An 18,581-nucleotide genomic window follows, 5' to 3' on the forward strand; every position below is an offset into this window, starting at 1 on the left:
TACTTCCGTTCGAGGAGAATAAAGTCGCAAATCTCGCTTCCTCGCCAGGGAATATCTGAGCAGTTATCGTCCTCTCCCCTTGCCCTTTGAACACCTCAACGCTGGACCAATCGACCAAGATCCTCAAACGAACTACGCCATCGATATCGGGTTCCAACGGTGCATGGTAAACACGCGCAAAGGTCTCGTCAAACGAAACATCCCCGACTGCGTACGGTCTAGAAAGACCTTTCGAGTCTTGAAATCGTACCCAACTCGTGTTCCTTGGCTCTTGTCAGGGGTAGCCTGAACGACAATCCCGAACTCAGATGCCCCCGAAGATTTCTGGCGGCCATCAAAGCTCAATTCGATATCCAATATCTTCCCTTGCGAACCGAGATCCTTTGTCCCTTCAGCAAGGCTTTTCCAAGTTCGGGAATACTTCTTTTGGCTTTCGATGGACGCCCAGTTCTCCCTTGGCTGCTGAAAAAGGATGACATCGCCCCCAATTGTCCGCAATGAAAGATGCCGCGGAGTAGCCATCGCGCTACGCCAGGGGTAAGTCGGAATGTTCCCTCCGTACTGCCAATTGTTCATCCACCCAATCGAGACGTGCTCGATATTCGGGAGACCGTTATAACTTGCAGCTGCATAGAAATCCGGACCCCAATCCATCCAGTTCGCAGTGCTGTTAACAGGATACACACTGTCGGCATCCGGGATGAAAGCGGTGCCATTGAACTCTCCAACGAAGTACTGCGTTCCCGAACCCACGCTTTCAGGCGGACCTCCGGGATTGAGTCCAACAACCATCACCCACTTCATGTTTGTTTGGCTACCGTCAAGTGGGAGCGGAAATAGATTGGGACATTCCCATACCCCACCGACGGCATTAAAAGGGCCGAATTCGCTTACGACGGACCAGTCTCTCAAATTGTCGGATCTCTGAAAGAGCAGTGACGAGAACCCATCTGTGGGTTTGTTCATGCCAGAAGATGAAGGGATCTCGGAAGTTTTGATACTGGTCCTCATACGGCTTGGGGGGGGGGGTTTGGATGACTGGGTTGGCGGAATCGTAGGTTTGCCATGTCAGACCGTCGTCCAGGCTATATACCAGCGACTGTGATTGTTGATTGGCTTTGACAGATTTCCCGCTTCGTAAAGTATGCGTAATGGGGTACTTCCAAAAAAGTGTCAGATTTACCTGGGCAAGTTCATGGGTATTCTCTTTCAGACTCACAAACGAAGTGTATACGGCGACTAGGGGATCTTACCGTCAGCCCCCAGCCCGCTGGTGTTATTCACATCAGCAACAGCACTTCCAGTGAAGAACATCTCGGTGATATTGTCGGGAAAACCTCGGGCGAGAAGGGCGATGGGCTGCTCCTCCCAATGGCTGAGATCTTTACTAGTCGCATGGCCCCACGACATATTTCCCCACTGAATCCCCCCCCCGGATTATACTAGAAAAACAGATGGTAGAGGTCATTATGATATAAGAGCCCAGTAGGATCGTTCATCCAGTTCTTGGCAGGCGAGAAATGGTATTGAGGACGGTAGGCTTCTGTGTAGATAGCCCATGTGGGCCTTAGCAAAGAGGCCTGAGAGCAGGACTTTTGGAAAGTTGACCATTATTGTGTCTCAGTCAAAGAGCAGATAGTAGTGAGAGAAATAGGAAAATGAACTGCCATTGATTCCTTTCATTATTGCACAAGTATTTATACCCCAGGTCCCAACATTCCCACGGGGAATGTTTGCACCTGACAGGCCGATCGTCACCAACACCGAAGTTTCTTCGGAGAAATAGTACATGAGCTCCACCTGCAGATCTACCGAACAAGAAGATTCGACGTTCGGGACTGACCTCGCATAAATTCAGGGTTATACTCTGGGATTGCAAAGAAAGTCCGACTTCTTATGGCTCCAATCCAAGTTTCTCCTGCTTCCCTTTACTGTTCCCCGCCGCGGTCTGTGATGTCTCCGTACTCGTATCAGTGCCCTGAACATTTGAAGTAACGGTTTGACCGTAGTTACTGGGTGCGGGGTGGTTGCAAGGAATTCCTAGGCCGTTCACGATGTTCGTGCACTGGTAGACCTCGTCTTGCAGGTCTGTATTCCACATGGGCAAACCCAAAGTACTGTTGACGGATTGAATCTCAATATTTTCGAACTTGAGACCTGGGCAGGGGTGCACGTCAGAGCAATAAATGGAAGACGCAATGTTGTATCGCGAGGTTCCTTTAATGTTGGACCAAGTAATATCCTCGATCGCCATCTTCGAGGTATTGCAGGTGTTTGTGCTCTCGCTATAGATGCATTGCGAAATTTGAATCGGCAAAGCAACATTGTTGATCTCAAAGTCACGGAAAACAATGTTCTTGACGACGCCACTACCTCCGCCTCCACTGTCGCCGTTCGAGCTACCGTCATCGTTTTCTCCTGCCAAGTTTTGATCAAGGCGGCTTCCTGGCAGTCATGGCACTTGATGTTCTCGAATGTGATATTCGTTACATAGTCGGGCGTAGCGGGGTATTGTCCGACCGACCCGATGGCCATACCGTAGTTTCCATAGCAAGTGATGTTCCTCACCATGAGGTTGGTCGTGTTGCCTTTGACAGCAATGCAATCATCTTGATTTACCACGACTGCGTTCTCAACAAGCAGCGTATCGCTGTTCCATGAGTCGTAGCCATCGGTGTTAACCGTACCCCATTGGTCGTTGCTGGTGGCATTGACATAGAGGTTCGTGATGGAGACATTCTTGCTGTAGGAGACAAAAGTCGCCCAGAACTGCGGCTGGGTAATGTTCAGTCCATCCACAACGAGATTGGTGGAATTGTAGAAGGTGATACTGATAGGCCGACCGGGCTGATTGCTACGATTCTGGTTTTGCGTATACCAGGCCTGGCCGTTGCCATTGTACCAACCGCCTTCTTCACTGCGGAAGGTAACATTTTCGCCACCAAACAACCACGCAGTGGATTGGTCCTGGAAGACGACGGAGTAGGAGTGAGACAGCCAGTAAGCAATGTCGGTCGACCAACGCAGTTCGCCGCGAAGAATAACGTCGCAATTCACCAAGTTTGTTGTGTTCATGACGGTGTTGATGTTGAATGTGTGGTTTGCGGCAAATATGACCTGTCCATTGTGGCCGCAGAGATCGAAAGCCTTGTGGATCGAAGGGGCATCATCAACTGCCTGGCCATCATTGTTTAGTGACTCGGGGTACAATGTACAAGTACTGCCATCTTGTTGGACATAACCGGCCGTGAACGACGCCAACGCCAACGAAAGTAACCAACGCATGGTGAGATGATTCACCCCCGGGGTCTCTTCAGTCAATTGAACGAAGTTACGATTATCAAGGGGTTTTAACAAAGGGCGAAGGACCCTATATATGCAAGCGGCCTCTGGCTTTTGGAATTGCCCGACCGCATTTGCCCCTTCGATTGCATCGTCAACCAGCAACTTGCCGGGTCACATCTTTTCCCCGCATCAAACTTGCCCCGACTGGAATCAGCTGATTTACATCCAATCATCACCAGTCTTGACGCTGGAGAATCTTGGCTCGCGCCACGAGGCCAGAGCGTCAAGTCAGGGGAGATGCAAAAGCTGTGAGGGGTCTGCCGATGATCTGCACTCTTCTCTCGTAGCGCATTTCCCAGGATGTCGTAGCATCATCTGCTAATTTTTGAGCCACCAGCCCAGTCAGTTTGATTCTGTCACCCGACACCTAGCATATTAACCCGAGAGACCCTGATCGATGGAATGAAATACAATTGAGAGATGAAGGAGTAGTCGGTGTTCACTATCCCGAGATTGGATAGCGCTATGTCCAGATTCCACACGATGGAATATGACAAGTAACGGCGAATCACCGGGCTAAACCACGAGTCAAGGCTCACCCAAGCTCTGTCGCGTGGAAAGATCAACATATCCAGTAAGATCGACATTGATGAGATCATTGTGATCATTCACGTTTATTCGTTTGTCTATCAAAGGCTGGTGCGACATGTCTAGGGGGGATAAATGGCCTTCATGGCCTTTAATTTTGCTTCTTCATTTGCGAGCGTGAGAACCGACGAGTCCGGCCGCGCAGCATCTCCACTCGCTCCTCCATACTCATGTTCACCTGGTCGCCCATAGGGATGAGACACTTCGCCAGATGAAGGTAATTTTTGCGCAACAAGTTCACGGTGATGAAAATGTAGTCGACGTTTCGGAAAACCAAGGCTCTTTCCTCGGCGTAACGATCCCGGCCCGTGAGGAATGCCACGGGATGGTCTCTCCAGTGGCGGCGCGGGTTCAAGTGGTGCGATGTGTGGTACCCGTCATTGAAGGAGTAGCGGTTGCTCTGTAAGAGTTCATTAGCTATAGCACCAAGGGAGACAGTATCACACAGCTTACCGGAACATCAACAAGGGTGATACTGGAACGGTAATCCGAATCGGGATCGACTGGATCCACGAAAGCATGCTGACCCCAGTTTCCAACCATCAAACCAAAGCGCATGACCGTGAGAGGAAGAATAAGTACAAACGTAGTTGCGCGGGCATTGACGTAGTTGTAAAGGATGTAAATGGCCAGATAGTTGCCAAGCTCCCAGAAGGCTGCCTTGCAGCCATATTTGAATTGGCCTTTTCGGAAGAAGTAGAGGGGAAGCTCCAACCAGACGAAGAAGATGAAGCGACCCACATAACAGGCAAAGTCACGTACACTATCACGATCGTAGAACATGGTCGTGCTGAGGTCATGTTCGCCATTGCCCTCAACGTGGTGATGCTTGATGTGGTGGTAAAAGTAGGAGTTCCATGTATGTCCGAGCATGGGATCCAGCAAGTATGGGAAAAGCGTATCGAAGACCCAATACTTGGAGGCCAAAACTCCATTTCCATGAATGTGCTGGTGCTTCATCAACGTGAAGGCACCGCAATAGTATCCCATCATAGCCCAATGGAGAATACCATGTAGGTAGGAGAAACGATAGTACAGATAGAAGGCACTGGGAACAATAGTAGTGAAGTAGAGAATAAGATGGGTCAACATGACTACATCTGTCGGCACCCGTACCACGGTCTTTGCCCAGTTGATGTAAGGATCCAGTACATATTGCTGGATGGCTGGGGATAGCTTTTCCCGCAGCTCTGGGGTCTCCCAAAGCTGGGTGACAGTGGGGTCAAAGTCAGGACTCGATGCATCGTTCATGTCGTGCAGCTTCTTGACAGTCTCTGTACTGCCAATCTTTTCCTGTAATGGGCTCGTGGTTTCATCTAGCACGCTATCAGTGATTCGTCAACAGAGTGACCAAGGGACGGTTCTCACTGTTTGCACTAATATCATTCAGGAGGACTTCGACTACCATCTTATCCTGGAGCGTGAGCTCAGGATCCTTGTATGTGGTTGGATCCATGGTGGGTAGCTAGAAGTGGTCTTAGCACGGGTCAACAAGGCGGCAACCAAGGAGCTCACATCGACAAAGGATCTTGGGACACGCTTTATCACCCAGACCACCAGTATTCGGGAATATTTGTGAGTCTGAACAGTCCGGAGCGATCGAGACTACTGAGCAGGACTAGCTCAAGTATACTCCAATCTGGACAATGCGTGCTCAGGGGTGGAAAGAGTTTTCGTGGATTCACATGTGGGTCCAGGGAATCCGGGACACTTGGTCGCGACTCCGAGCCTCAACTGGCCATCATATGATGGAGAATCACCAATCTAAAGAGCTTCTAACGGCTGGAAACAATGCTTTCACTTATTATTTCAAATATCGGCGTGTCCCCTCATGCTTCCCTTGGTGCCCCTTTAAGGCGGAAACGCGACTCCACGGTCGGAATGGATACCACGGCTTGACGCGGGTAGAGTACTCTTCCCCTGAACGTCCATTTGGCTCTAACAATATACACTGGCGACTCGTCAACCCAAGCACGGCATGAACTGCGCTTTGGGACCCAAATATATTTCTCTTCCTCGGACTGGTTCATGTTCATTTTTTTTTTAAACAGTATTTAGCAGTCATTGGAGGATCATTAAAGGATCATTGGAGGATCAATGGCCCACTGTTCTTACGCCTTAGCTTAGTTCCGCTCTAAATTGGACCCTAGGCAACCGCCTGAGAAGGAATCAAGCTTGATCCTCGAAGACAGCTAGTGGAAACTTTTTTTCTCCTGTCAACTGAAAATCTGCAACCACACAATATCCATGTTGTTCTCATATTTGATCGTCGTTCTTTGTGACTATAGACCTGAGTGGAATGGAGACACAGATCCCTTCTGGATGACATCCCTAGTCTGAGCTCTATCAGGTATCATGTATTGATCAGCAATTACCCACGCTGTGGAAAGAAATGCCAATATTGAACCCAATAAATCATGACAAACAGAGAGAGAATAAATCGCAATCTCCTCTTCTACTATACATTTCGGGGGAAACGGGTGTCAGCTTGATTGAATGGAATAAATTACATTTTGATTGAGGCGGCATATTCCCAAGAAAGGAACCCTCAGAGTACTGTATTCAATTTGATGAACGACCCAAGCGATGCCCCGCAGAAAGATCACCGTACCAGAGAAGCAAACAACTAGGTCGGCCGATGCGCTCGCAGTCTCCAGGTCCGTGGTCGACTACAGCGCGTGTGGGGAAGCCCCGCTATATTGACGATCAAACTCTTTGTGTGCGGCTTTGCGCAGCTTCGCAAACCCGGGCAAATAAACTCACACGATTCATGTCCGTGTCTATCTGGGCAGGGATCGTCGCTTGGTATCAAGATTGCTTGAGGTTCTTGAACCTTAGGCCTATGAGGATCATGACACGCACGGAATTGGCCCAGTTTGAAGAGCGGAGTCGAGGATTCCTCGATGGCCAGTGAAAGACAAAGGTAAGTCCGTGTCAAGGTTGAAGAGACTACATTGAACGATGCTGCTCGGTCGGCATGCGACATAAATTGCCAGTCTACCTCGTCATTTTGAAATGCACCGCCGCGCCGCATACACTAAGAGTCGGAGTCGTTACAAGATGGAAGACGACCACACTTTTCCTCAACGTGCCGCAGGCAAGATCTTGACACCAAATCCCACCACAGAGTCGAAGCAGCGTGCAGCTGGTCCAAACTTTTTTCGTGATGGGGAGAATGTACAGTTCATGTGGGCTAATTGCCTTTTGGAGCAGACCTTTTCAGAAAACATCCTCCGACTGAAGGTTCAAACAATTCATCAGGTCCACCGAACGGCGCAGACACATGATTCCGTGATGCATCAGTTCGTCACGGAGGAAGACTCACATGGTGAATTGTGCTTTGAGATTTTCTTCATCACCGATCACATCTTCCGCGTGCGATTTGCAGGGCAGCAAAGCACCCTGAGTGCATTAACAGATGAACCTGAGTACCCACCTCCAGAGGCGCGCATGCTAGCTCATATCCCCAAAATTAATCTTGCGACTATTTCTGAGAGAGCAAATGGTTGTATTGAGCTCTCTTCTGCAAGTGTGCGGGTCTGCATTCAACCGAGCCCTTTTCGCCTGCTCGCTTACCAAAAGGATACAACGGTGCCATTCTGGAAGCAGCGCCTCAGCGACCTCTTTACCAGCGATATAGTCCCTACCTCAATTGCAAGCCACCAAGGTCGTGAGGCTGTCTTTGAGTCGTTTGTTCTCGATCCACAAGAGGCGGTTTTTGGTCTGGGCGAGCGCTTTGACGGAGTCGAGCGAAGGGGAAGGCGGGTGGACTTTGTCAATCACGATGCTATCGGCACCAGCAACACGCGTACTTATATAAATGTCCCCTTTTTCTGGACCACAAATGGATACGGCTGTTTTGTGAACTCGATTGCTCGCACGGAATGGGATATGGGTGCGAGTGAGTCCGGAACCCTCGGTGTGAGTCTTTCGAAAGCAGCCTAATAGGCTTTTACAGGAGTGAGTTCTGGTATTGACTTGCTTTGGCCAATAGTTCTCGACAGAGGAGAAGTTCATGGACTATTTCATTATCTCGGGGCCCTCACCAAAGGAAATTTTGTATCGCTACACTCACGATCTGACTGGGACCGCACCAGTGCCTCCCATATGGTCCTTTGGGCTCTGGCTGAGCCGGAACTCTTACCAAACCTGGGAGGTGGTCGATGAAGTGGTCAAGTGTGCCGAGGAGCATGATTTGCCATTCGACGTGATTCACCTCGACACCTCATGGTTTCAAGAGGATTGGAATCCTGATCTCGAATTTGGGGATCGATTCCCTGAACCAGAAAAGAAGATGGCCGAGCTTCGAGATAAGGGAATCCGCGTGTCACTGTGGCTATACAATTTCGTTCCCTCTCGTGAAGATAATCGGCTGTACATCGAAGCTTGCGAAAGTGACTATTTGGCACACGCTCTCAAGCCAGACGGGTCTCGCAGCAAAGACTTTTTCTACTACCCACCCGGGACCACTGGCTGGAAGACCGACGATATAGCCATCGATTTTACCAATCCCCGCGCCACAGACTGGTACGGCCGAAAAGTTGAGAGGCTTATTCGGCAAGGTGCATCCGCCATCAAAACCGATTTCGGTGACTGCATCCCAGCTGAAGCCTCTTATCTCAACCTTGCGGGCCGCCGACTGAACAATCTGTACAGTCTCGTTTACAACGCAGCCGTACGTAGCCATGTTATGGAGTGCAACACTGATACAGCTCAGTGGGCTCGAAGTGGCACGGCGGGCAGCCAGCGCTATCCAATTCACTGGGGTGGCGACTCACAATGCTCCTGGTCAGCCCTTCAAGGAAGCCTCCGAGCTACGTTGGCAATTGGCGTTAGCGGGTTTACTTTCTTCAGTCACGATCTTGGTGGCTTCATCGGCAAGCCAACTCCTGAGCTTTACATTCGATGGGCCCAGCTGGCGGCGTTCAGCAGTCATGTCCGCTCGCACGGAGTGGGTGACGAGAACGGCCGGGAGCCATGGTTCTTTGGGCAAGAAGCTGTAGATATTGTTGGATCGTTCATGCGACAGCGCTATCGTATGTTGCCGTACATCATCGAACAGGCGCATCTCAGTTCAAAGGCTGGGCTACCCATGGTCCGTAGCTTGGTGCTGGAGTATCCTGTCGATCGCAATGTCTGGGGTCTTGAGAGCCAGTATATGTTCGGCTCGGATATCCTAGTAGCTCCGACCTTGCAGCCGATTGAAGAAGCAAACGTACATGCCATCTACTTGCCAGAGGGAGTATGGTACGGGTTTTGGGACAAGAGAAAGTTCATCAGCCATGGACAATGGGTTGAATTCGTTATGGCCCCCTTGAGTCAGAACTATGCTTTTATCAAAAATGGTGCTATGTTGTGTTGGACCGCTCCAAGGAAGCGGACGTACAACCATGTGGGCACTATCGAGAAAGTAGAGCTATATGGCCAACGCGATGGCCCTTGGACATGTGGCGATGGACAAGGAGCTACGGTGAGCGTGATAGGAGAAGAAGGCAAATGGACCGTACTTGATCGGGAGAATGTCAAAATTGAGACATTTAAATAGAAGCAAGACGGTGAAAATTTGTCTCAGGGTAAATGTAGGAACCCAGATAGAGGCTGGCCAAATTCCAAATTGCACACGAATATGGAAATTAACATGACTTTTGCGCTGGAAATTTGACATTCGGAACCAGAATCACACAAAGTCTTTGACTACCAGATTTCCCGATGTTTAGAGAGTAAGACATGGGTAAGCATAGCCGAGAAACAAATTGGAAGCAAAACTGTTCGGCTCCCCGCACTTTCCGGGGTCAATCCACCGCCACATACTTTCACCCGAGCCTCGCGAGCACCCTTTCATATCTGTCAGATCCATTTTTCAGTCAGTCACCATTCCGATATAATGTCTTAGCCAACAGCAAGCCTTGAATAGCCCTCCTCACTTGAGGTAGAGCCGAAGAGTCACAACCCGAGCCCTGGAGAATAACAGAGTGGGAGAAAAGGGAACATAGGATCGAGCCACCATGCCTCAATCGCCCTCTGGCCAAACCCAGAATAATGTGACGCGAAAAAAAATCAGCCCATGTTCAGTCGAGGCGAAGTCCCCGTGGGCGTCTTCAGCCCCAGCAGTCGTTGCGCAGGTGAGCCCCTGCACTTAGTTGCATCGACTTTTCTAACTTTGGGCTAGGCGTGTAGACGGGCTCTCTGCACAGGTGGCCGAGTATCGCGCTGCCCTGGAAAGGCTTTTTCCGGACTCAAATTTGGAAGATCTCAAGCACATGCCGCGCGAACAGCTGCTTAACCAGATTTATCGTGAGTTTTTTTGTGAAAGTGAAGCCTAGCTCCGGCCGGGCTTTGATCCATCCTAAACGTGTGATTGACGGACTCAAACCTACCTCTATAGAAAGCCCGGAAAGCACAGAGCTTGAAGAAATTGATTTTGAAGTCTCGGATGACGTCAATTCTCTTTCATTGAACTCAAGGAAACCCAGGTCATACCTTGGGATTTCATCAGTCCATGCGATCTTCAAGTTAATATTTATTCTTAGCCCTCAAAGTGTCCCCGATCACGAAGGGTCCACCTATGATGATATTGGCCGCGAGGATACATCCCTGCCGCCACAGAGACCCGGTAACTCCTCACAGGTAGTTTCACCAAAGCCCTTACAGCCGAAACTCAGGGCCTCGTCCATAAAATCGGGAAGCAGTCATGCATTAACCCCAGAGAGTGATTGCATAACTGCCTATTTCACCTATTTTCATCTCCTGGTTCCAATAGTCGACGAGCCTAGCTTTCGGGCAGCCTACGCGTCAGGCCATCGGAAAGATAGGGAATGGCTTAGTTTGCTAAACATCATCTGTGCCCTTGGCAGTATCGCGGCCACAAATACCCAGGACAAGTCTCACTGTGTCTACTATGCACGATGCAAGAAGTATTTGGGCTTGGAATGTCTCGGCTCCCCTCACTTGGAGACAATACAGACTCTTGGTCTTATGAGTGGTCTTTATCTGCACTATATCAGCCAGCCAAACCTTGCTTATTCCCTGATGGGTGCCGTCCAGCGCATGGCTCTGGCTCATGGCTTTCACGAAGATCTAGATTCCCGAAAACATTCGGTTGATTTCAAAAATTGCCTGCAAATCAGAAGACGGGTATGGTGGTCGCTTTTCTGCATGGACACTTGGGCTTGCGGTCCACTCGATCGACCAGGTATCGATCGCCGCGGACCGACGAATACTAACATTGATCTTTTGTCACGAGGAGAAGAGGTATCACTGCCAAACTTATCTTGTATCTTGTATGCGAATCCCATACATCTCAGCTAACGCGACTAAAGAGAAATGTTCTAGAGGTTCTGCCTCTTCTGGAAAATGTTCGATTCTGCCAGATTGCCACAAAAATTCAAGAAGCTGTGGCCGCGACCTCTATTATCTCTCATGTCGAGCGCAGGAGACTGAACCAAGAGCTTCAAGACTGGTTTGACAACCTACCGTCGATTTTGAAAGACTATCAGCCATGCTCGGAATCAATATGTGTTACTCGCACAGTGATGCGCTGGCGGTACTTCAATCAGTGTCTCCTCCTCCACCGTCCCAGCCTGCTAGACTACGCCATCCGCCGCATTCCTTCTTTTGCCTTGTCAAAATATGAGCGCTCCTCAATCCAGGAATGTCGTCGCTATGCAAAAGAAACCATCGAAGATATCGTGAGCACTCCGTTCGTCAACCAGTCCACAGGCTGGAATGGGGTATGGCTACTGTTTCAGGCCGTGTGCGTTCCACTGCTGGGATGTTTTCTAGCCGATGCTACGACCGATGATCCACTGGCCTCGCTGGAATCTTGTCATTCGCAGATCAAATTGGCCATTGAATACTTAGTGCGCATGAAATCTTGGAGCCCGGCCGCAACGCGCACTCTGCTTGTCATTTCGCGGATTCTCTCTGCAAGCGAAAAGGCAAGAGCAAGACTGAGTTCTCGCCCTCCACTTTTGCTAAGTGATGCTGAAACTGCGGAGATCAATCTTAATACTACGGCATTATCGCTTCAGGTCTCCGCTCGCAACGACCATATCTTGCTCAGGGCAAACAGTCTGTCTTTGGATCAAAATGAGAATAATCAACAGCCTCACCAACTGATGAGATTTTCCTATTTGAGTGACATTCCACCCCCGAACGATGTTCCCTTCACCGAGGTACTAGCCGGTGAATATTCGAATGAGCCAATGATCCAGAACTTTTGGGACTACCTTCATGCGGCAGATAATAATATGATGCTAGATCTTCCATTCTCTGAATATCAGGGTACTGGGAGGATTGAGCCACATGAAATGGACTTCGAACCGCTTTGGGATCAGGTCAGATTTGACGATTCAGAAATGGTTTGGGATGACACAGATCTCAATTTCCTTCAAAGTCTTGTGGGTAGCAATGAGAGCGAATTGTCATAGGAGGCAATAGCCTGGAATAATAATCTTGTGACAAAGGTGGCAAAATGAAGAGGATGGATCAAACAGGGACAATTTCTCCACACTTGAGTCCTAAACGAACGCAATTTAATTATTAAAGTATTTCAATTGTATATTGGAAACCGGGCCACGGATGAATGTCTCGCATTACTTGTGGTAATAATAATTTTCACGAACAATGCTTTTCAGCGAAAATGTAATTTTTACAAGTGTCGCAATGCAAATAGCAGCTTATTTTTGTTTGAACACACAAGGTATCAACGCCCCAACTTGCAACCGTTCTTTTCCAAGCTGTTTCCCAGTATGAGTGTAAGTGCCGGACAGTCACGGCCTGGAGAGATCTGGATGAAATCGTCTTCCTTTTACGCGACTGGGGCAACAGGTGCTGCCGAACTTCGGAAGCCGGCGGACGATCATCGGCACTAGCAACCTTATGCTCCACCGTCCTGGCCCCTCATTTATACGAAACTAAGATGAGTTGAAGGACTTCAAGGGCGAAGTATGCAACAAGGGCCGTAAATAATGCAAGTTACGGATTCACATGACGTTGTCCCTCTTGTTTGGCTTTTGCTCTCCGCTGGAAACTTGTGTAGCTGAATCCAGTGCTTGACTGGGGAGCTATAACCAGAGGTAACAAGTCGTATTTCTCTGCAAGACGAGAAAATTGAATCAAATGCATGGCAATCTAGGAAAAGCAATCATCTAAAATACAAAAGGTAGATCTCAACTAGTCTCTAAGATGTCCTTATCCATTCAGGCAATCATCCCAGAGCTCACGCCTGTGGCGAGCTGCGGCAATGATGAATACTCCGCACTCAAACCAGCAATGATCCACATAGGCCCGATTAGTTCAAGGATCATTGATGCCTGGGATAGCTTTGTTGACGTGAAAAAGTATATAAAGACTGGATGTTTTCCTTCATCTCGCTCAAAGTTCATCAACAAGTCTTCTGACGATATCACCAGAATCTTTCAACATCAACACAAGATGCAGAGCTACCTGGTTATTGCAATGGGAGTCATTGTTTCGGCTATGTCGCTGGAGCGTCGGTCCTACAGTGGTGTCGCTACCTTCAATGACTATGCTGCGCAAGGAAAGTATGCCAGCCATAAACACTCCCACTTTTGACCATTCGCAAGTGCTGATATGTCAATGTAGCACCGTCTGCGGACCAAAGCAAGGTGTTTCGGGGACCTATGGTGTAGCCATTGGTGACCTCTCGCCGAATATCTGGAGCGGTGGCAAATGCAGTGGTTCAATCGATTACTCTAAATGGTAACTACTTGCCTAACTTCCACTTTACGAGGGTCAATTGGGTGATAATTTCATGACAGTAATGGGCAAAACCCTGTTAGTGGATACTCTGGGCCATCCTGCCCGACCACCACCTGCGGCGAGTGCTTCCAGGTATGCAATACTGGTGGATACGGAGGTGCCTCGGTTGGCGGAGTTGGAAATTGTGTGACTGTCAACGTTATTGATGTGTAAGTCGCACCCCGTCTGTCCTTCCTGTTAGCTTCTTTGGTGGTAGTGTACGTGGGTTACTTTACTAAGTCGGCCTCGATGCTTCAATAGTTGCCCGTCCGAGTCTGCCTTCAACTATTGCAAGACCAATGTCCCTGCCGACGAAAGATGTGGAAGTAGCTCTAGCAATGCTATGGACATTGATGTCAGCGCTTATAGCGCGCTCACGGGAACGGAATGGACTAGCAGCAGCCCAAATTTGTTGATCAGCATCAATCCAGGTAACTGCTGATTGAAGTGAGTTTTGAATCATCGCTACTCCTGTATGGAAGACATCATATGTTCCGGATGAGAAGTGTTCCATTTGGTTCGTTTATTTGCAGGCCTTGTATTGAAGAATTCTCGTCGCCATGAACTTGTCTTTCTGTTTCTGCGAGTGAGGGACACACGATACCGTCAGATTTTGCCGTGAAATTTTATTTGCAGCGAACAACGCTTTCTGCCATACATTGCACCTGATACAGTCTATCCGACTCTTAAATTGAATTCGTAAAACGAAGATAGAATGATCGAAAGCCAAGAATTCTTAATTGGCCCGCTAAGACTCCTACCTCTGACGATGTGTGTGCTGCTAACTTGGTCGATAGCCCCGATCCTGACCTCCGATTTTGGGTTCCTCGTTCCATAGGCGGATGTGCTAGGTCCAGAAGGCGTACAGAAGAGTAAGAACCTGGCAATCAAGAAAACTAACATTATCATACGCGTCAGTAAAATAGCACTCTTATCATTGAGCACTTCTGGTCGGTGATGGTATCCGGAGGAGTAACGGTCCGCAATTTGCGTCGGGTTATCTACTTCTCGCCCTTTATTTCAGCGCACGGTGCTCAATTGTATTGATAACCGGTTTATCGTAATTTGAAGATTTCAATGGCGGATTTCTTTTGTCATGAAATCGCAACCTGATCCCTAGGTGGAGATAAGACTAGAAATACTTTCCAACTTCCTCGAGAGTCTGAATACTGGGTGCCTAGCTCATTAATCTCATGATCTTTGAAATCCTTATGCCTTCTTTACAGCATTCGTTGGCTAATAGGCCTATCTTAGCGTGGCCTTTGGCTTTTCAACAGATACGGGGTCCGTCTCCAAGCCACTAGTGCAGTGTAAGAGGAAAGAAGAAGTACTTGCTGCGCAAGCTACATGCTTCGCAGCTTCCAAAAATTACTTATTGTGAAGAGCTTCCAAGAAGTACTGATTGTCTCTTTTCGCGAAGAGAGACACAGACCGCTAAGTCCAGACCAAATGATCGATGTTTGAACGTAGCGAAGAAACTTGGTGTGTATTTCAATACAAGATTCATGAATAGACGCAAAAGCCAGTCAGACCTCTTTGAAAGCTTGACAAAGATAAACTCTGGGCTAGTCAAATATGGCACGGGTATTTTGGCTTTGATCTACGGGCATACAACTTTACCCCGCAAATTTTGGCTGTCTGGTCCCGGAGGTTCGGCTGCTTGTCGCCCCCCGAGCGCGTAGTTTTGGCATTTGAGCAGCTTTGCCGAGGTTATATCCATTTTCGACACGGATGAAATTATTACCACGCACAACATTACGCTGTCAAAATGTTTAGTTTGCCGACACTGCCCTTCGACAGCAAGATCGAGGAGAGCCGTTACCAGAATGGTACAAATCACGCGACACAAACTCAACTTCGATTGTTTACAGATTGATCTCTATAAGAAAACCCCCCTTGGTATGCTGACCAGGCGATCACCGTATCTTTCTGCACTGATCCGACCTTCAATACTCTCATTGATCGGCCGCGCCACAAAATGCAAAGCAGCTCAGGTTATGCAACAGCTGAGCCCCAGGCAGGCTACAAGTGGACACATAGAAGACTTGGAACAAAAGGATGTTCATGAAGTCCAAGTTGCATCTGTCAGCTTTCAAGACGCATTGGCCAAGGAGCAACTCAACCCATGGAGCTGGGCAGCGTGGACCCTATACGGGGTAATTCTGGTAACTACTCTCGGTATGATCCCCACGTGGTGGCAAGAAAGGCGATGAATAGCTTACCAATGCTACCTAGATTGCTGCATGAATGGCTTTGACGGCACTCTGATGAGCAGTATCAATGCAATGCCCAACTTTCACAAGCATTTTGGAACTAGCATGGAAGGAAGTGGGACGGGTCTCCTATTTTCTATCTATTCCTTTGGCAACTTGGTCGGTGCGGCTTTTGCATCACCAATTTCTGACATACTCGGACGACGGATCGGCATGTTTAGCGGGTCTGCGTTCATCGTGATCGGTACCATTCTTGAGGCTGTCGCCAGCAACGTGCAACTTTTCATGGGTGGCCGATTCCTAATTGGATTAGGCGTGAGTATCAGCAACACAGCGGCGCCGGTATATCTAGTGGAGGTGGCTTTCCCACAGTGGCGCGGGCTTTTCGGTGGTCTCTACAATGTTGTCGGTTATTACACGGGGGCCATTTGTACGTTACTATAACCCCGATCTTGGAATTATCCATGGCTGACAGCTTCTGAAGTATGCACGTGGATCGCATATGGGACGGGCTTCCTTTCGTCAAATTGGTCTTGGAGAGCCCCAGTAATCATTCAAGCTGTATCGTCTGTGATCGTCATGCTCGCTGTGTTTGTTCTACCCGAGAGTCCTCGTTGGCTGTGGGCGACAGGCAAACAGGAGCAGGCTCGGAAGATGCTCATCAAATACCATGGCAGTGGCAAAGATAACTCCCCGTTGGTCCGGTGGGAGTGCAATCAAATTGGAGATCATCTTCAATTTGAAATTGAGACCGGTGGCCGGAAATGGTGGGACTTCAGGGTCCTCTTTAGTAGCAGGGCAAACCTCTATCGTCTTTGGCTCATCTTCTTGGTCTCGGTATTCTCTCAATTCATCGGCGGCTCTGTCATCAGGTATTCCCTTAGGTCTATCTCCAATGATTGAATCTCAGACTAACAACATGACCAGCTACTTCATGCCCGTCATGCTACAGAATGCGGGCATCACCAGCTCAAGCCAGCAGCTTCTTATGAATGCCCTTAACACGGTCTTTTCTTTTGTGAGTGGTCTGGTCGGAAGTCTTTTTGTCGACAGATGGGGCCGTCGCTCTCTTTTCCTCTGGGGAACATTCCTTACTGGCCTAATTTACGTTCCTATCAATGTTTTGGCATCGTACCCCGTTGCCGAGATCACCCGAAGCATGGGTTATGGCTTCATTGCTAGTATCTTTCTCTACGGAATTTTCTTCTCTTTTACATGGAGTAACTTGCAGGCCTTGTATCCGGCAGAGATTTTGCCAAACACGATTCGAGCCAAGGGCGTGGCTTTCCAGGGTGTCATCTCCGGGGCTGCTAACTTCATCAATTTTTACGCCACCCCGACTGCGCTGCAGAATATTGGGTGGAGGATGTATACAATTTTCCGTAAGTGAACTCCACTTTGTTCATTTCGAGAATCATTCATTTATGAGTTTCTAGCATTTATGAGTTTCTAGTGGTGTTCCATTTCCTGGAATTCGCTTTGATGTTCTTTACACTACCGGAGACCAAAGGTCGGTCAATTGAAGAGCTGAACTATGTGTTCAACAGCCGAAATCCAGTCAAGGAATCACTACGAAGAACTACCGTATTGGTGCATGAAGGTGAAGGCGTTAAGGGTATTTCTGAGGTCTCGGGAGATGTCTAGGGCAAATCCAATCATTCGCTGATGAAATCCTTACCATACTATCCCCTGCAAGTATAAAGTAAGCTCGGCTGGGAAACTTAAGAAGTCTTCACTGAGAAGACCTTGAGTGACTGACTATGAGACATCACGGACAACAGTTATCGGACTAGATCGGGCATGGTCAATTGGCCTAGTTCCGTTGTGGGATTCATTGACAGTGTCTGCCTCACGAAGTCAAGGGCAGCTAGGAAAGGACTGTCAATGAACAGCCAGTAATGTGTAGCAGGCTCAGAAAATTGATTTCATTCACAATGTACTCCCTTAGAGGCTTCTGGCTTCCTCCAGCTCTTCTGTCCTTGCAATTTCGCCTCTAAGTACTCGTCTCTGCCATTCTTCGTCCTGCCATAACATTCAAGCTCGAGGAGAGACAGAACGTCCATCGCTGATTTTTTTTTCTTTTCTTTTGAAAGGACTGGGCACCTCGATTTAAATTCTCCAAGGGCTTTATTCATCTTTACCTTAGCCTAGATGAGTACGAGTCTGATCTGTCCTGTGGTCATCATATCTTGGAGGTCGCGATCGGCAGGTCAGACATGGCGGATAATTCGAACACTGGACCTTGTGAGTGATCCTGGTGTCGCAATATACTGAAACAGTTAATTTCCACCGTCAGTTTGGACCATAGGCCAACTTCCGAACCATATCAACGTATTCTCGCCATGCAGGACTTGAGCCGTCGCGTACGCGGTCGATCGGAGAAAAGTTCGAGCTACAACTTTGAACACATCAAACAGTGGCGTCTCGAGCGCACGAGTCTGATTAAAATTCTCCGCGAAGATTTCAGGCTCCGTGCATCTGCTGCGTCAGGCGTTCTGCCTGAACTGCACCTAGATCACCGCTAGTTTCATCTTACGTCTCAGAAGTGACCTGTCGATAATGCATTTCCCCAATCTAGTCACCAACGAAGTCATTCCGAAATCATGAATGTAAGATGTGGCGATGACAGTGGCGATGTAGAACTGTCTCACAGCCCCCTCAAAGACCTCGGGG

General features: G+C 48.7%; 8 protein-coding genes across 8 annotated transcripts; 4 read left to right on the forward strand and 4 right to left on the reverse strand.

The window, feature by feature from the left end:
- Positions 1-132: 132 nt before the first annotated feature.
- On the reverse strand, positions 133-804 carry N7477_007886 (uncharacterized protein; the record flags this gene model as incomplete). The annotated part of the gene is made up of 1 exon (XM_056969549.1): positions 133-804. One exon carries the CDS (start codon positions 802-804, stop codon positions 133-135), a length of 672 nt encoding a protein of 223 aa, XP_056819581.1.
- A 67-nt stretch (positions 805-871) lies between these two features.
- On the reverse strand, positions 872-1,410 carry N7477_007887 (Extracellular exo-inulinase inuE; the record flags this gene model as incomplete). The annotated part of the gene is given in 2 exon segments (XM_056969550.1): positions 872-1,239; positions 1,254-1,410. 2 exon segments carry the CDS (start codon positions 1,408-1,410, stop codon positions 872-874), a joined length of 525 nt encoding a protein of 174 aa, XP_056819582.1.
- A 484-nt stretch (positions 1,411-1,894) lies between these two features.
- N7477_007888 (uncharacterized protein) lies at positions 1,895-3,285 on the reverse strand (the record flags this gene model as incomplete). The annotated part of the gene is made up of 2 exons (XM_056969551.1): positions 1,895-2,441; positions 2,462-3,285. 2 exons carry the CDS (start codon positions 3,283-3,285, stop codon positions 1,895-1,897), a joined length of 1,371 nt encoding a protein of 456 aa, XP_056819583.1.
- Positions 3,286-4,024: 739 nt separating this feature from the next.
- N7477_007889 (fatty acid desaturase) lies at positions 4,025-5,389 on the reverse strand (the record flags this gene model as incomplete). Its single annotated transcript, XM_056969552.1, has 3 exons — positions 4,025-4,333; positions 4,387-5,249; positions 5,302-5,389. The coding sequence occupies 3 exons, from the start codon at positions 5,387-5,389 to the stop codon at positions 4,025-4,027; spliced, it is 1,260 nt and encodes a 419-aa protein (XP_056819584.1).
- A 1,559-nt stretch (positions 5,390-6,948) lies between these two features.
- On the forward strand, positions 6,949-9,478 carry N7477_007890 (glycosyl hydrolases family 31-domain-containing protein; the record flags this gene model as incomplete). Its single annotated transcript, XM_056969553.1, has 2 exons — positions 6,949-7,854; positions 7,928-9,478. 2 exons carry the CDS (start codon positions 6,949-6,951, stop codon positions 9,476-9,478), a joined length of 2,457 nt encoding a protein of 818 aa, XP_056819585.1.
- A 460-nt stretch (positions 9,479-9,938) lies between these two features.
- On the forward strand, positions 9,939-12,362 carry N7477_007891 (fungal specific transcription factor domain-containing protein; the record flags this gene model as incomplete). Its single annotated transcript, XM_056969554.1, is given in 4 exon segments — positions 9,939-10,055; positions 10,128-10,227; positions 10,247-11,184; positions 11,253-12,362. The coding sequence occupies 4 exon segments, from the start codon at positions 9,939-9,941 to the stop codon at positions 12,360-12,362; spliced, it is 2,265 nt and encodes a 754-aa protein (XP_056819586.1).
- Positions 12,363-13,368: 1,006 nt separating this feature from the next.
- N7477_007892 (uncharacterized protein) lies at positions 13,369-14,533 on the forward strand (the record flags this gene model as incomplete). The annotated part of the gene is made up of 5 exons (XM_056969555.1): positions 13,369-13,478; positions 13,540-13,656; positions 13,716-13,865; positions 13,957-14,126; positions 14,493-14,533. 5 exons carry the CDS (start codon positions 13,369-13,371, stop codon positions 14,531-14,533), a joined length of 588 nt encoding a protein of 195 aa, XP_056819587.1.
- Positions 14,534-15,463: 930 nt separating this feature from the next.
- N7477_007893 (sugar porter family MFS transporter) lies at positions 15,464-17,552 on the forward strand (the record flags this gene model as incomplete). The annotated part of the gene is made up of 6 exons (XM_056969556.1): positions 15,464-15,524; positions 15,736-15,873; positions 15,931-16,338; positions 16,393-16,780; positions 16,836-17,290; positions 17,362-17,552. The coding sequence occupies 6 exons, from the start codon at positions 15,464-15,466 to the stop codon at positions 17,550-17,552; spliced, it is 1,641 nt and encodes a 546-aa protein (XP_056819588.1).
- Positions 17,553-18,581: the final 1,029 nt, after the last annotated feature.

Source organism: Penicillium maclennaniae (genome assembly GCF_028827695.1).
Source record: "Penicillium maclennaniae strain IBT 15551 chromosome Unknown utg000007l:1.0-4884863.0:1.0-4888362.0, whole genome shotgun sequence".
In the NCBI taxonomy this organism is placed as follows: domain Eukaryota; kingdom Fungi; phylum Ascomycota; class Eurotiomycetes; order Eurotiales; family Aspergillaceae; genus Penicillium; species Penicillium maclennaniae.